Genomic DNA, 17279 nt, shown 5'->3' with positions numbered 1-17279 from the left:
TATGTGATGTCACAATATTAATGCTTTTATTTTACAGATGATATTCTCTCTCTTTTTCTTGGTTTAGAGTGGAGATCCAATCGATATAGAAGTTGAGGTGAAATCAGAAGAAGAAGAGACGTATGTGAGGGATGATCAGCAGTCTATGGAGGAGGATGGAATAACGGGGACATTTATAGAGGAGGACACTCCTACAGAGATCAGCACAGGTGGGTCATTAACACTAAATCCATTCCTCCACCCATACTGCTCACTGATTGGTCCAGAGTAGGGCGGGGACTGGGTGATATCAGCCTGTAATACCATGGTCACTTTCCTGAGCTGTGTTCCCCGTCCTGTATTCCTGTATTCCTCTCGGATAATCTTCCTTCTCTGTGCTGCAGACACAATTTATGTCTCTAGACTGGATTTATGGAGATTCTGGGGTTCAGCTGGCAGCAAAATGTTGACTCTCACTATAGGCATTGCTCAACCTATGCACCAGTGGCATGTGTCTTGGGTCTTCTGCCCCATGCCAGGGTATATGTCTGTATAGTCTCAGACCCAAGTCACTGAGTGCAGTCTCAGGAGATGGGAGGCAGCGGTGTGGGATCTCTGCAACTTGTCTCCAGTAAACATTTAATCCACCACTGATTACTGAACATCAATGCTATGAATCCTGACCCTTTACTATATACTTTTAGGTAGATTCAGGTACGGCCGTGCAATGTTAAGACGGCGTAGCCTAGCGTGTTTACACTACGCGGCCTTAAGTAAGAGAGGCAAGATACTCAAAGCACTTGCCTCCTTACTTAGGGCGGCGTAGTGTAATCGCGGCGGGCATAAGTGTGACTAATTCAAATTGGTTGGAGGGGGGGGGGGGTGTTGTATGGTAATGAGGCTTGACCTCACGTTTTTTTATGTTTTTTGCTACTGCGCATGCGCCGGGAGCCTATATTTCCCAGTGCACATTGCGGCTAAGTACGCCGTATGGGCCTATTGATTTTGACGTGGACGTCAACGACGTAACTCCCGATTCGCGGACGACTTACGCCTTACGGAAACGACGTAATTCGACTGCGGCGGCCAGGCGTACGTTCGTGAATCGGCGTACAAGCTCATTTACATAATCTACGCCGGCCGCAATGGAAGCGCCACCTAGCGGCCATCCGAAAAATTGCAATCTAAGATAGGACGGCGCAAGCCGGCCTATCTTAGATATGTTTAAGCGTATCTCTGTTTGAGCATACGCTTAAACATACGGCGGCGTAGATTCGGAGTTAGGCCGGCTTATCTACTGATATGTTGGCCTAACTCTTTCTGTTTGTGTTGTACATTACATACTCATGACTAGGGATGGGCTTTATGTTAGGGTCGAACATGAGTTCGACTTGAACATTGGCTGTTCGCCGAATTGCGATCAATTTGGGGTGTTCGCGGCAAATTCGAAAGCCGCGGAACACCCTTTAAAAGTATATGGGAGAAATAAAAAATGCAAATTTTAAAGGTTAATATGCAAGTTATTGTCATAAAAAGTGTTTGGGGACCTGGGTCCTGCCCCAGGGGACATGTATCAATGCAAAAAAAGTTTTTTTTTCAGGAGCAGTGATTTTAAGAATGCTTAAAGTGAAACAACAAACATTTTTATATTCCTTTAAATATCGTGCCTGGGGGGTCCCCTTAGTCTGCCTGTATAGTAGCCCATCTTTCCCATGTTTATAACAGTACCACAGCAAAATTACATTGCTAAAGGAAAACATTTCATACTCACGGCTGTAATGTATTGTCGGAACCCGGCAATGTGCATAAAAAAACATTGAAAAAAACGGCGTTGGTCCCCCCCCTTCCAGTCCATTTAAAAAAATAAAACGTTTTTAAAAATGTTGGCGTGGTGTCCCCTCCAAAATCCATACCAGGCCATTCAGAAAAAAAAAGTGTCCCGTGATGTAAATCTATCGTCAATCATGGCGTCGACAGACCAATTTTCTTTTTTAAAAACGCATCTGCCTCTTTCAGAGGCCACTTGCCAAATGGGCCGTCTTTGATTTGACAGCTGTTATATAGACATGGGCGGGGCCACCTGATGACCTAAATGGGTGACTTGCCCCCTCTGACATCAGAAGGGGGCGGGGTCACTCGATTACCTCACCGGGTGGCCCTGCCCTTGCCTATATAACAGCCGTCACAGCCTAGAGATGGCAGTCACGGGGAAGCCTCCCATTGAGGCATAGCTTTTTTGTTTTTTAAAAATCGTCCCCCCCCCTTTTCCTGCGGCCTGCCAGGTTGCATGCTCCGATAAGGGTCTGGTATGGATTTTAGGGAGACCCCGACATCATTTTTTGTTTCATTTTGGCGCAAGGTTCCCATTAAAATCCATACCAGACCTAAAGGGCCTGGTATGGACTTTGGGGGGGACCCCATGCCATTTTTTTTATTTTGGCGAGGGGTTCAAATGGGCAGAAAAATTGGGCATTGGGTGATGGTGGTGCCAGAACACTGTAACCCCCTCACAGTTACTCTTGTTGGGTGCATAAACGGGCCCTGCTGTTAAATATTATTTTAAATATTGTAATAACATGCCCCTGCTAAAAAAGGGGCAGAAAAATTGGGCCTTGGGTGTTGGTGGTGCCCTAAACCAAAAATATTGTTGGAAGCTAGCATCATCAAGATTCAGGAGGAATAGAATTGGATAGGCATCATAGGCAGCCTTCAAGGAATCCCAGATCCATAGAAAATTCAATTAGTTAAATTAGTATCAGGTTCTTGATAGCTTCTGCTGATCAAGGACTGATTCATTTTTATAAATGTAAGCCTATCAATGGAGTCTGTGGACAGACGCACTCTTTGATCCGTTGCAAACCCTCCAGCAGCACTGAATGTGCGTTCAGAAAGCACGCTGGATGCAGGACAGGCCAGTAGCTCCATTGCATATTCTGCCCAGTGGTCCATCCTCAAGACCCAGTAACCCAGTGGATGCTCTGTTGGAAAAGTCTCCAAGTCTGCTCTAGCCCCTAGATATTCCTGCATCATATAATGGTTGCTTGAACCTACCAGCCCTTGGCACTGAGGACTAAAAAAAAAGGCATCGGTCAGCCGGCCACCTTCTCCACCGCTCTTCCTCTAACCGAACGAAGCCTCAGAAACATGTTGTCCAGCACCAGGAAGTGGTAACCTGCCAGGGTCTGGCAAGGCATTGCACAAACTTTTTCTTCAAGTCCTCCTGAAGATGTTTCATGCTCTGCTCCCTCTGCGAAGGCAGGATGAGTTCTGCAAATTTACCCTCATAACGATGATCAAGAAGGGTTGCCAGCCAGTAATGATCCCTCTCCTTGTTGCCACGAAGCCTAGGGTCCTTTCGCAGGCTTTGTAGAATCAGGGAGGCCATGCAGCATAAGTTTGCAGAGGCATTAGATTCTGAGTCACTGAGGATGATGCTATCAGGAACTACCTTCTGCCAGCCACGTACAACTCCTTGGGTTTCTGGGGACTAAAAAAAATTGGGCCAAATTTATTGTTGTCTTATTTTTTTATTCAAAAAAGTGATTTTTTTTTTCAAAAAAAGTGCGCTTGTAAGCCCGCTGCGCAAATACGGTGTGACAAAAAGTATTGCAACGACCGCCATTTTATTCTCTAGGGTGTTAGAAAAAATATATATAATGTTTGGGGGTTTTAAGTAATTTTCTAGCAAAAAAAAAATGTTTTAGTCTTGTAAACACCAAATCTGAAAAACACCCAAGGTCCTTAAGTGGTTAAACAGAAAGTGATAATGAGGGGGAGGAGTCAATAAACCAATGATGGTGGTCTTCAGGATCAGTCCAGTCTTCATCTTGGTTTTTCTCCCCCCATCATCACTCTCTGACCTCTGGTGGGGCTCAGCCCCGCTGTTATTCATTTAAATTAGGAAAAAAAGTTGCGCTAACCATAAACAATATTAACCTGTAGCCGCCAGCACCAACAAAAGACAATGTTGTGTACAAGAAATGAAAAAGAAAAAGTGCAGCGCTAAATATTCAGTGAAGTGAATCAAAAAATATGGTAAATAATCAAATTCAGTGAAAAATCAATAAAATTAGAAAAAAAGGGGGAGGAGGACACACCCCCAAGTGGTGTGACAAGTAAAACACAGAGGGTGATGACCATGTGGTAACCTGGAGAACAACTAGGGGGTGGGATCTCTCTGGATAACTATATAATAGAAACACACCGTGAAGAGTGATGTGACACAAAAATAAATAATAATGTGAACCTCAAATGAAGTCCATATAAAATATATGTGTAAATCCAAAATGTAAGTGTGATAGTCCAAGGTCAAACTGGCATATACAATCCAAAAAAAATATTTTTTTGAAGTTGGTCAGAAGTTCTTTGTGGAAAGAAAAACCGACTGCAGAGGAATGGAAGATGATGTGATCTTCTCAGGTGTGGAATTCAGATATTCTTGGTAAGTAGCAGGAACCTCATCAGCAATCCATAATGGTATCCAAACAAATAAATATAAAGATGGGTACTCTTACCAGAATATGTGGACATACACGTCAGCGACGGTATGTCAAACGAGCATGCACGAACTCCTAGGCAGCAGTGATGTCAGTAGGGAAGCCGTTTGATGTGCCAGCCTTTGATCCACCAGGGCGGGTCCGATCCAATGAAAGGAGACAACTCATGCAGGTGGGGTTCTCAGATGAAGGTGTATAATATGCAGGCCAAACGTAGAACCATGTAAAGAAAAACGTAACTCACATAGTGCGGTTAATCCCAAAACAAGCCTTTATTAGGCATAAAAAAGTAAGCCAAAATGAACAGAAAACTGGATAAAAATAAATGTATAAAATAGATAAAAAAAGTACAAGCCCGGTGAAAGACGAGTACAAGTGATCACAAGTAAAAAATGGCGCAATGGGCGAGTAGCGTATGAGCTATGTACCCGACATGTTTCGAGCAGCAGAGCTCTTCAACTGGGGCATGACCGCTGTTATTCATGACTAAATCATGGACTAAATAATAAGGTGCAGGACTTCTTGTGTTGGGAAGATGGCAATGAGTGATAGAGGGGGTGGGGACACTCGTCTTATAATCCCCTCATCACTGTCACTCCTATAAAAGACAGTTCTCGTTGTTCCCTCACTCTCTGACTAAGGTCCATGAATAAAGATATTAACCGGTAGGAGATCAGAGGATAATTGCAGGAAAAAATAAAAAAGGATGGGTGGGTGTGCTGTTTGTTCTCATTTTTTCGGCTAGTCAGCTGTGTATACTATATCGTCACTGGACTATCGCATGGGAATTTTTGCACTTTATCCCTAATCTATAGGGCACTTTGTTTTTTGTATGTCTTTAAGTAATTTTTGATACATGGTTTTAGTGTCTAATTTAATAAAATGCAGTTAACTCTATTGGGTGTGTATTTGTCTATTTCCTTTTTTATTTGTTCCTGTAATTATATATTTTTGATTACACCCCCCGATATTTTCAGTGAGTACTGCAGTTTCATACTAAGTGGGATTCCCATATCCTCTCCCTTTGTAGTATAGGAGATCAGAGGAGCCATTTACAAGTTACCTTGAGGGGGGAATTGTAAGATCCTCAGAGACAAAGCTGTCTGATGTGGGCGGAGTCCTGGTTTAGGGGAACCAATCAGCTCATGTCTAGTAATAATCTTTGTATTTCTATTTTAGTAGATGGACGGGAGATGAGGAAAACCTCAGAGGATTGTCTCACTTTGTCTCCAGACTGTAAAGTAGAAGATGAGGACATCACACAGTATAGTCCAGGAGAAAACCCGACTACCTCAAATGTTCATCCGGCACCACACAGTGTAGATGGACCATCGTATTCCTCTTATCCTGAGGAACCTCAGACTGTGCGGGACGGTGCCGGACCATCGTATCCCTCTTATCCTGAGGAACCTCAGACTGTGCGGGACGGTGCCGGACCATCGTATTCCTCTTATCCTGAGGAACCTCAGACTGTGCGGGACGGTGCCGGACCATCGTATCCCTCTTATCCTAAGGAACCTCAGACTGTGCGGGACGGTGCCGGACCATCGTATTCCTCTTATCCTGAGGAACCTCAGACTGTGCGGGACGGTGCCGGACCATCGTATTCCTCTTATCCCGAGGAGCCTCAGACTGTGAGGGACGGTGCCGGACCATCGTATTCCTCTTATCCTGAGGAACCTCAGACTGTGAGGGACGGTGCCGGACCATCGTATTCCTCTTATCCTGAGGAACCTCAGACTGTGAGGGACGGTGCCGGACCATCGTATTCCTCTTATCCTGAGGAACCTCAGACTGTGCGGGACGGTGCTGTCCTTCCAACAGAAAAGAGGTTTTCTTGTACTGAGTGCGGGAAGCGTTTCAATTCTAAGCCTGGTCTTAATATGCATAAAAAAATTCATACAGGTGAGAATTCACATTCCTGTTCTGAGTGTGGGAAATGTTTTCCAACTAAGTCACATCTATCTTTACATCAGAGGTCTCACACGGGTGAGAAGCCGTATTCCTGTTCTGAGTGTGGGAAATGTTTTCCAACTAAGTCACATCTATCTTTACATCAGAGGTCTCACACGGGTGAGAAGCCATATTCCTGTTCTGAGTGCGGGAAATGTTTTTCAAGAAAGCCGCTTCTTCTCATACATCAGATGTCGCACACGGGTGAGAAGCCGTATTCCTGTCCTGAGTGCGGGAAATGTTTTCCAGCAAAGTCAAATCTTGATACACATCAGAGGTTGCACACGGGAGAGAAGCCATATTCCTGTCCTGAGTGCGGGAAATGTTTTGTACAAAAATCACAACTTGTCACACATCAGAGATCTCACACTGGTGAGAAGCCACATTGCTGTTCTGAGTGCGGGAAATGTTTTTCAGATAAGTCGAATCTTCTCAGACATCAGAAGTGGCACACGGGTGCGAAGCCGTATTCCTGTCCTGAGTGCGGGAAATGTTTTTCATTTAAGTGCAATCTTGACACACATCAGATGTTGCACACGGGTGAGAAGCCGTATTCCTGTCCTGAGTGCGGGAAATGTTTTTCAGTGAAGTCTAATCTTGACAAACATCAGATGTCGCACACGAGTGAGAAGCCATATTCTTGTTCTGAGTGCGGGAAATGTTTTTCAGTTAAGTCGCTTTTTCTTAACCATCAGAGGTCACACACGGGTGAGAAGCCATATGTCTGTTCTGAGTGTGGGAAATGTTTTTCAGATAAGTCCGGTCTTTCCTATCATCAGAAATCATCTCACACGGATGAGAAGCCATATTCCTGTCCTGAGTGCGGGAAATGTTTTTTAGTTAAGTCAAATCTTTACAGACATCAGATGTCGCACACGGGTGAGAAGCCGTATTCCTGTCCTGAGTGTGGGAAATGTTTTTTGCAGAATTCAAGTCTTTACACACATCAGATGATGCACACGGGTGAGAAGCCGTATTCCTGTCCTGAGTGTGGGAAATGTTTTTCACAGAAGGCCAATCTTAACAAACATCAGAGATCTCACACGGGGAAGAAGCCGTAATTCCTGTCCTGAGTGAGGGAAATGTTCCTCACTGAAGTCTTGTCTTCCTGTACATCAGGGGTCCCACACAACCCTTGAGGTGTATTAGTGAGTGCGGGAAATCCCTTGTATATGAATTTTACTGAACATGTGGGGAAGAAGCACACCCTGATATACACCTCAGATATACTCCATGGCTGATCTTCATCATGGAAGAAACAATTGATAAGGAGATCAGAGATCACCAAAGACATGGATGAAGTGTTGTACCGTGTTGGCCATTGATAGCAGGAGAAAAATAAAAATTGAGTCATTACCTCTCATTGGTAAATTTTGTGGTGTAAACTTTTTTTTCTTCTATTGATTGAACTAGATGGACTTGTGTCTTTTTTCAACCAGACTATCTCTATGTAATAAACATTTACAGGTCTAGTTTAAAAAAAAATTGTTGACCAAGTGTGACACGCATTCGCCGTACTATGAGAAATTCTGGTCGTATTTTATGTCATAAAGTGATTTCTTATGATCATTGGCTCCATCTAGTGGCCATAATGTTTTAATAATTTTAGGTTGATCAGGATAGATACCTCATTATGGCCACTAGATGGAGCTGACGGTCATAGGAAATCACTGTGTGAACTCCTTCACACCTAAGGGTAAAACAAAGGTTAATGCCTAAGCACAATTCTACAACTTTGACATGTGTTAGTAAAACCGTACATATCATCACAACTACTTTGTGCCTCCAGGTGGATTATACCGCGTTTGTTTCAGGACAAATTGGGCTTTCATTTGGTGCCAAATGGTGATTGATGTCTCCTGATTTTGTGTAGCTGTATATTTCTCGTCACAACCATGAAGTTCCACCAAAGAACAACCCAAAATAAATTCTCCTGCTCCTGACGATTGCAGCGATACCACATACACTATATCACCAAAAGTATTGGGACACCTGCCTTTACACGCACATTATTTTAATGGCATCCCAGTCCGTAGTGTTCAATATTGAGTTGGCCCCGCCCTTTGCAGCTAAAACAGCTTCAACTCTTCTTGGAAGGCTGTCCACAAGGTTTAGGAGTGTGTCTATGGGAATGTTTCACCATTCTTACAGAAGCACACTTGTGAGGTCAGGCACTGATGTTGGATGAGAAGACCTGGCTTGCCGTCTTTGCTGTAATTCATCCCAAAGGTGTTCTTTCGGGTTGAGGTCAGGACTCTATGAAGGCCGGTCAAGTTCCTACACCCTAAACTCGCTCATCCACACCATATTGCCAAAACTATTGGGCCACCCCTCCAAATTATTTGGTGGAAGGGGGATTATGGTGTGGGGTTGTTTTTCAGGGGTTGGGCTTGCCCCCTTAGTTCCAGTGAAGGGAACTCTTAAGGTGTCAGCATACCAAGACATTTGGGACAATTTCATGCTCTCAACTTTGTGGGAACAGTTTAGGGGATGGCCCCTTCCTGTTCCAACATGACTGCGCACCAGTGTGCAAAGCAAGGTCCATAAAGACATGGAGGAGCGAGTTTGGGGTGGAGGAACTTGACCGGCCTGCACAGAGTTATGACCTCAACCCGATAGAACACCTTTGGAATGAATTGGAGCGGAGACTGCGAGCCAGGCCTTCTCGTCCAAATTCAGTGCCTGACCTCACAAATGCGCTTCTTTAACAATGGTCAAACCTTCCCATAGACACACTCCTAAACCTTGTGGACGACCTTCCCAGTGGAGTTGAAGCTGTTATAGCCGCAAAGGGTGGGCCAAATTAATATTGAATCCTACAGACCTGAGGTGGGCCGGGGGGCAGGGCGGAAAATTCCCACCAGGTTGCATAACTTATATTCAAAATGGACGCTGTCTGCTGACATTTTTATTGTGCAGGAAGTCGACCGATTGGCTGTGTTTCTCCCGCACTTCATTGTGGGAGTTGTAGTTCCTTGTGGTGGTGGGGGGAGAGAACTGAGCAGCGGCCAGAAACTATAACTCCTGGAGACTGAGTCTTCAGAGGCGGGTCACACACGTCACGTGACTGCAGACATCTCAAGTCTCCCGCTTTTTGGTGTGGGCTCCCGGACACCCGTGAGCGCTGGGCAATCTCCTGGCTGGGCCTGTCACTCAGCCACAGACAGAAAAAAGAGCAAGCCGAGCAGCCGAATGGAGTATGGACTTTCGGGCTGCTCTGTCTTCTGTCTCTGTCCAGGGGAGCGGCACGGAGCCAGGAGCGCTCCACTGGTGGACACTGAGGCTGCGCTGGTGAACACTGATAGTCTGAACTGGTGACACTGATATGCCTTGTTCCTCAGACCTAAGGCCCCGTACACACGACCAAGTTTCTCGGCAGAATTCAGCCAGAAACTCGGTCGGAGCTGTATTCTGCCAAGAAACCCGGCCGTGTGTACACTTTCGGCCGAGGAAACCGACGAGAATCTCATTGTGCCAAATAGAGAACATGTTCTCTATTTCCTTGTTACTCAATGAGGAAATTTGGCTCGCCGAGATCCTCGGCGGCTTCACAAGAAACTCGACGAGCAAAACGATGTGTTTTGCTCGTCGAGTTTCTCGGCCGTGTGTACGGGGCCTAAGGCTGCCAGCCCTCCCCTGCTAAGGAATAACACTGCCATTAAAGTTAATATGCGTGTAAAGGCAGGTGTCCCAATACTTTTGGCAATGTAGTGTATAAGGATATACAGTATATAGACACATCCGGCACAAGGCCGTGCTCGCACTATGAGACATTTCTTCGGGCTGCAAATCCTCTGAGCTCCACAAGGTGGTGATCTCACTTCAACCCAGGCAAGTCTCTATGGAAGACCGGAAGTCTCTATGAAAAACAGGAAGTAATGTCAATAAATTGGGGCTTGTGAATAGCAAGTGAAATCCCAATAAATAACATTCAGTGAACCATCCAACATAAGGTATTAACAGTCTCTATATATTTCTCAGTGAGGGGAAACTGCAGCACTTACACAGTCTGTTCTCTCTCAGTAAGGATTGACTGTTCTCTTTCTGCCACATGTCTCTCTCTCCGCCCACTTACCCACAAAACCCCCTTGCCATCCTCTGCTCTTCTTGATGACCTCATCCTTGGTGAGAGAGAGCACAGCAGCCATATTGAAAAAGGGCAAACAAACACTGCATAACAGGAGTTATGCATAACTTGGCAAATGGGCAAAGAAATTATCACACCACTACAAGTGTATAAGGATATAGAGAAAATACACACACAGCACGAGGCCGTGCTCGCACTACGAGACGTTTCTCGGGCTGCATTTCCTCTGAGCTCTACAAGGCGGTGATCTTCTCACTTCCACCCAGACAGGAAGTCTTTATGGAAGACAGGAAGTGATGTCACATATAGAAAGGAAGTTCCGGGTGAGAGGTGAGTCGGGAGGAAGTCGGGTGGAGCCATTGTTGGACCTGGCAGCAGAGGAGGTAGTAAGATATTATTATACAGGATTTAGCGTAGACAGTTTACACAGCGCTTTACAACATGAGGGCAGATAGTGCAGTTACAATACAGGAGGAATCGGAGGACACGGCCCATTAGAGCTTACAATCTAAGAATATTATATATATAATTCTCTCCACCTTGTTGGGAAAGGAGGTGACTCCATCTATAAGAATATACAGCACACACATAGCACAAGGCCGTGTTCATACTTCGAGACACTGCATTTCCTCTGATCTCCATAAGACAGGAAGTGATGTCAGGTACAGACAGGAAGTTCCGGGTTAGAGGTGAGTCCGGAGGAAGTAGAGACTAGAGAGGAGACATTGCTGGAAATGGTAGAAAAGGAGGTAATAAGATCTTATTTTCTATATACACCCAGTAACCCCCGTCATGTCCGTCCTCTTCCTCCATAGTCACTGTGACGTCTTTTATCTCCAGCAGATGATGATACACACATATATAGTGTGGGAACCTAGATTAACCCCTTCAGGGTCCGAACATTTCCCCACCTATGTGGCCAAAACACTTCATTTATTTTGGAGATAAATTCCAGTAATATGTCCCTTTAAACAAACAGCAGTGACAATAAATAGATAAGACAATGACCATCTTGACCATACGTGGCCTACAAAGGGCAATTATAACATTACAAAGGCAGATTAATCCCTTCAGGGTCAGAACGTTCCCCCAGTTACGGGGCCGGAACATTGTCTTCATTTTGTTGGTGTGTCACCTTTCCCACCAATCACCTTCTCACCTCATCAGTCTATACCAGGGGTCTCCAAACTGCGGCCCGAGGGCCAGATGTGGCTCTTTGCTAGCCTATATCCGGCCTTTGGGGCTTTATTCCTCCCACTGATATGAGGCACTATTCTTCCCACTGACGCCAACAAGGAGGCACAATTTATTTCACTGATACCAATGATGGGATACAATTACTCCTACTAATAGGGGCACTACTCCTTATCCTACTGACGGCAAACTCTGAGGCCATATTTACTATCACCAATGCTGGGCCTAGGAATTTTTTTACCCCCGCTGTCCACAATCCGGCCCTCCGCAAGTCTGAAGGATAATAAACTGGCCCTTTGAAAAGTTTCGGAGACCCCTGGTCTATACTAACAGATTATATGACTTTTATTAGTAGTGGGGGATGGGGGGGATTGGAATATGTATGTCTTTATTTTAGAAGATTCAAATAGGAAGAAAGAGGGAAAATTTCATTTGTAGAAAGAATGTCTTGAAAACAAATTTTCTCTTCCGTTCATGGACGGACACAGCAGCAATCTTGACAATGTGGGTATTAGCCTTTAATTAGGAGTGGACTAGGCAGAAAACTTGTTAGAAAGTGTTAATCACATCAAACACTGTACAGTACCGCCCAGGGGGCGGTCTCTCTGGGTACAACCCCTCTCCTTGCATCTCGCAGCTCAGTTTTGTTCTGCTTAGCATAGGAGAAGGACATGGCTCACTTCGGGTCCACGGTCCTGGAGTTTTTCAATTTTTTTCTGCTTTTTGGAGCATCTCTGGATGACATTATTAAGGATGCCACAGGAGGTAAGAGCACGCTGCTCCCACAATCCAAGAAGGGTAAGGAGCCACGCCGTAGGCAAGGGCCCTCCTTCACCACGCACAAGCATTATTTTCGTGCGGCAGGTAAACGATCCCAGGCCGATAAAATGCCTGCTGAGGGACAGAAGCATCCCTGGTTTCGCAAGCCCAATAAGCCTGCGGACAAATCTGCATCCACATGAAGGTCTACCCTCGCCCGTCTCTCGGGTGGGGGGATGGCTTCGCGAATTCTCGACTCTGTGGACGTCTCTGATTTCCGACCTGTGGGCTTGCAAAGTAATTTCCGCAGGGTACAAGATAGAGCTTCTCTCTTGCCCATCGAGCAGATTTTTTTCCCTCCAACCTCCAGCTTCATCCAATGCGTCGGGTAGCCCTGTTTGGGGCGGTTCAGGATCTGCTGGTAGGCAGGGTAATCATTCCTGTCCCAGTACAGGAACGTTTTCAGGGGTTTTACTCAAATCTGTTGGTAGTACCAAAGAAGGATGGGGTTCGTCCAATCCAAGGCCCTCAATTGCTTTGTGAAAGTACAAAGATTTCAGAAAGTCCCCCGGATGCTTTCCATCCGGGGGACTTTCTGGCGTCCTTGCCCTGATTCTGGCCCTGCTAAGACAGTGTGGAATCGCTATCGTGGGCTACTTGGATCTTCTTCTGAGGGCCACTTCAAACTCAGAATTAGAGGAGAGCGTGTCTATAACCTGTCAGACCCTCCGAGACTTTGGTTGGGTGCTGAACACTCAGAAGTCAGTATTGGATTGGTGCCGACTTAACACCTATAATATCTGGGGTTAGTTCTGGACTCTTTTTTTCTCCCTGTTGAAAGGTTGCAGATCCTTCGGGCCAGTTGACATCCCAAAGATGGTCGTCACTCCGATTCTGCATGGGAGTCCTGAGTCTCATGGTGGCTTCCTTCGAGGCGGTTCCGTATGCTAAATTTCACACTCGAGAGTTGCAGAAGGAAATTCTGCCCATCGTCCCTGGATTGTCAGATCATGGTGAGCCCACCTAGTCAGGACCTCCCTGGTTATGTGGCTGACATCACCGGCACTTCTGTCCTGGAAGTCGTTCCTTCCTTGTCACTGGACAGTGATCATGACCGATGCCAGCCTTACTGGTTGGGGGGGGGTCTAGGGTGTTCAGACAGCCCAGGGTCGATGGACTCCGGAGGAATCCCGGCTGCTGATCAATGTCCTGGAACTTCGGGCGATCTGGCTGTGTCTCTCCACATGGTCTTAGAGGCTACAGGGGCACCCAGTCAGGATCCAGTCAGACAACGCCACGGCGGTGGCATATGTCAACCATCAAGGAGAAACAAGAAGCTTGGCTGCAGCGTCAGAGGTCGCTCGCATCCTGAGGTGGGCAGAAACTAGCATACCGGCTCTGTCGGCCGTATACATTCCAGGCATGGAAAACTGGCAGGCGGACTACCTGAGTCGCCAGATGCTGAACCAAGGAGAATGGTCTCTACACCCGGATGTGTTTCAGCCTCTTTTGCCAAAGATGGGGCGAGCCGGACGTAGATCTCCTGGCTTCTCGACTCAATCGGAAAGTATTGAGGTTTGTGGCCAGGTCAAGAGACCCATGGGCAGACGCGACAGACGCATTGGTGGCACCGTGGAGTCAGTATCGGCTAATATATGCCTTCCCTCCCTTGAAGCTCCTTCCTCATCTGCTTCGCAGAGTAGAGGCAGAAGGGATTCCAATGATTCTAATTGCTCCGGACTGGCCTCGGTGTCCTTGGTACGCCGACCTAGTGCGTCTTGTAGTAGACGTCCCTTGGCGTCTACCGCTGCAAGGGGACCTGCTGTTACAAGGTCCCATACTTCATCCTGCTTTACAGTCGCTGGCTTTAACGGCATGGCTATAGAAACCGGGGCTTGTCAGATTCAGTGATTTCTACCATGAGGAAGGCTCAAAAGTTATCCTCGAGGAAGATTTACCATCGCACTTGGAAGTCCTACATATCCATGTGTGAGGAAATAGGGTGGCATCCGCGTACTTATTTGGTCTCCATAGTCCTGCTGTTTTTGCAGCGTGGGGTGGACAAAAAGCTTGCCTTAAGTACGATTAAGGGGCAGATTTCTGCCCTGGCTGTCTTTTTTTCAACGACCCCTGGCGGGTCATTCTCTGGTGAGTATGTTGGTGCAGGGGGTTCGGCATGTGGCCCCTCCGGTCTGTCCTCCACTACCTCCGTGGGACTTGAATCTGGTCCTCTCGGTGCTTCAGTACACACCGTTTGAAAACATTAGGGAAATTCCCTTGTTGACACTTTCTCAGAAAGTGGTCTTTTTAGTGTCTGTTACATCAGTTAGACGGGTTTCTGAGCTGGTAGCCTTGTCGTGCAAGGCTCCCTATCTGGTCTTCCACAAGGATAAGGTGGTGCTGCGTCCGCAGCTTTCTTTTCTTCCTAAGGTCGTTATGGCTTTTTATCTCAATGAGGACATTGTACTTCCATCTTTGTGTCCTCGTCTGTCGCTTCCTAAGGAGGTGGCATTGCATTCCTTGGACATTGTCCGAGCTCTGAGAGTATACTTGTCTGCTACTGCTTCTTTCCAGGGGTTGGATTAACTGTTTGTTTCAGTGGCTGGTCCTAAGAAGGGCCTGGCGGTCTTGTCGGCCACCATCTCTAGGTGGATCCGACAGATCGTGATTCAGGCTTATGCCATAAAGGGGCGAGCGCCTCCCTTTCCTGTCACGGCGCATTCGACCAGGGCAATAGGTGCCTCTTGGGCTTTCCAATATCAAGCGTCTGTTTCCCAGGTGTCTAAGGCGGCGACCTGGTCGTCCGTTCACACTTTCACTAAATTTTACAAGGTTGATGTGAGTGCATCTTCGGATGCTTCCTTCAGCCGGAAGGTTTTTCAAGCGGCTGTTTAAGGTTGCAACTTCTTCGTTAAGGAGCTCTGTTTTGTTTTGGGGTGAATTTTATTTAATCCTGTTCCCACCCCTCATTTTGACACTGCTTTGGGTCATCCCACTTTATCAAGATTGCTGCTGTGTCTGTCCATGAACGGAAGAGAAAATAGGATTTTTGTACTCACCGTAAAATCCTTTTCTCTGAGTTCATGGATGGACACAGCACCCACCCCTCCTTTTTATGTTTGTCCTGCTTTTTGACGACCTGAGCTGCGAGATGCAGGGAGAGGGGTTGTACAGTGTTTGACGTGATTAAGACTTTTTTTAACAAGTTTTCTGCCTAGTCCACTCCTAATTGAAGGCTAATACCCACATTGTCAAGATTGCTGCTGTGTCCGTCCATGAACTCAGAGAAAAGGATTTTACAGTGAGTACAAAAATCCTATTTTTCCATATTGATGCAAGTCTCAGATATTCATTCACACCATCCCCCACCATGATCAGGTAGATGAGAAGCATTTATGAATAGTTATGATTTATACACAATCATGTTTGTTACAATAAATGTTTTATTATATATTCAGAGTGGAAAACTTGAGGATTATAATAGTGTTATTAAAGAAGAGTACAAGCAAGAGGACAAGAAATATGGTGTAATGAAGGAGCTTTCAGGACACAAGGATATGATGGAGCCGCCTAATACCAGGAACCCACCAGAGAGATGTCCCCGTCCTCTGTATTCCCGGGATTCCACACAGGAAGGTCACACCATCCCCCACCATCATCAGGTAGGTGAGGAACAATCACTGGTAGTTATACATTATACACAAGCATGTGTGTTACAATAAATGTTTTATAATATATTGCAGAGTGGAAACCTCGGGGATGATAATATTTTTGTCAAAGAAGAGTATAAAGAGGAGGATGAGGAGTATGGGGTTATGGGGGAGATTTCAGAAGGACACAAGGATATTATGGAGCCACCTAATACCAGGAACCTACCAGAGAGATGTCCCCGTCCTCTGTATTCCCGGGATTCCACACAGGAAGGTCACACCATCCCTCACCATCATCAGGTAGATGATTGACAATTATTGGCAGTTATGATTTATACTGAAGCATGTTTGTTACAATTAATGTTTTATTATATATTTAGAGTGGAACCCTCGGGGACAATAATATTGATGTTAAAGAAGAGATAAAAGAGGAGGATGATGAGGATAATATTGATGATAAAGAAGAGTTTAAAGAGGAGGATGAGGAGTATGGAGTGATGGAGGAGTTTTCAGAAGGACACAAGGATATTATGGAGCCACCTAATACCAGGAACCCACCAGAGAGATGTCCCCGTCCTCTGTATTCCCGGGATTCCACACAGGAAGGTCACACCATCCCCCACTGTTACAAGGTTGGTGGGACGGAGAATCTAGAACATACACTTACAGTGATAATGTGTGGATTTTTTATGTGATCTCACAATATTAAAGTTCTTATCTTACAGATGATATTCTCTCTCATTTTCTTGGTTTAGAGTGGAGATCCAATCGATATAGAATTTGAGGTGAAATCAGAAGAAGAAGAGACGTATGTGAGGGATGATCAGCAGTCTATGGAGGAGGATGGAATAACGGGGACATTTATAGAGGAGGACACTCCTACAGAGATCAGCACAGGTGGGTCATTAACACTAAATCCATTCCTCCACCCATACTGCTCACTGATTGGTCCAAAGTAGAGTGGGGACTGGGTGATATCAGCCTGTAATCCCCTGGTCACTTTCCTGAGCTGTGTTCCCCGTCCTGTATTTCTCTCGGATAATCTTCCTTCTCTGTGCTGCAGACACAATTTATGTCTCTAGACTGGATTTATGGAGATTCTGGGGTTCAGCAAAATGTTGATTTTCACTATAGGCATTGCTCAACCTAGGCACCAGTGGC

General features: G+C 45.8%; 1 protein-coding gene across 1 annotated transcript; it reads left to right on the top strand.

The window, feature by feature from the left end:
- The first annotated feature begins 4373 nt into the window (after positions 1-4373).
- LOC120910591 (oocyte zinc finger protein XlCOF6.1-like) lies at positions 4374-7489 on the top strand. Its single transcript, XM_040322350.1, has 2 exons — positions 4374-4420; positions 6211-7489. The coding sequence occupies exons 1-2, from the start codon at positions 4374-4376 to the stop codon at positions 7487-7489; spliced, it is 1326 nt and encodes a 441-aa protein (XP_040178284.1).
- Positions 7490-17279: the final 9790 nt, after the last annotated feature.

Source organism: Rana temporaria, chromosome 8 (genome assembly GCF_905171775.1).
Source record: "Rana temporaria chromosome 8, aRanTem1.1, whole genome shotgun sequence".
NCBI classification, from domain to species: Eukaryota; Metazoa; Chordata; class Amphibia; order Anura; family Ranidae; genus Rana; species Rana temporaria.
This window is presented reverse-complemented; position numbering and strand designations above follow the sequence as displayed.

Bases quoted from the DNA above. Each gene is read 5' to 3' on its own strand.
- LOC120910591 (XM_040322350.1), top strand. From the start codon at position 4,374: ATGGAAGATGATGTGATCTTCTCAGGTGTGGAATTCAGATATTCTTG. The intron at 4,421-6,210 runs GTAAGTAGCAGG...TCCTGAGGAACC, and splicing joins GTGGAATTCAGATATTCTTG to TCAGACTGTGAGGGACGGTG.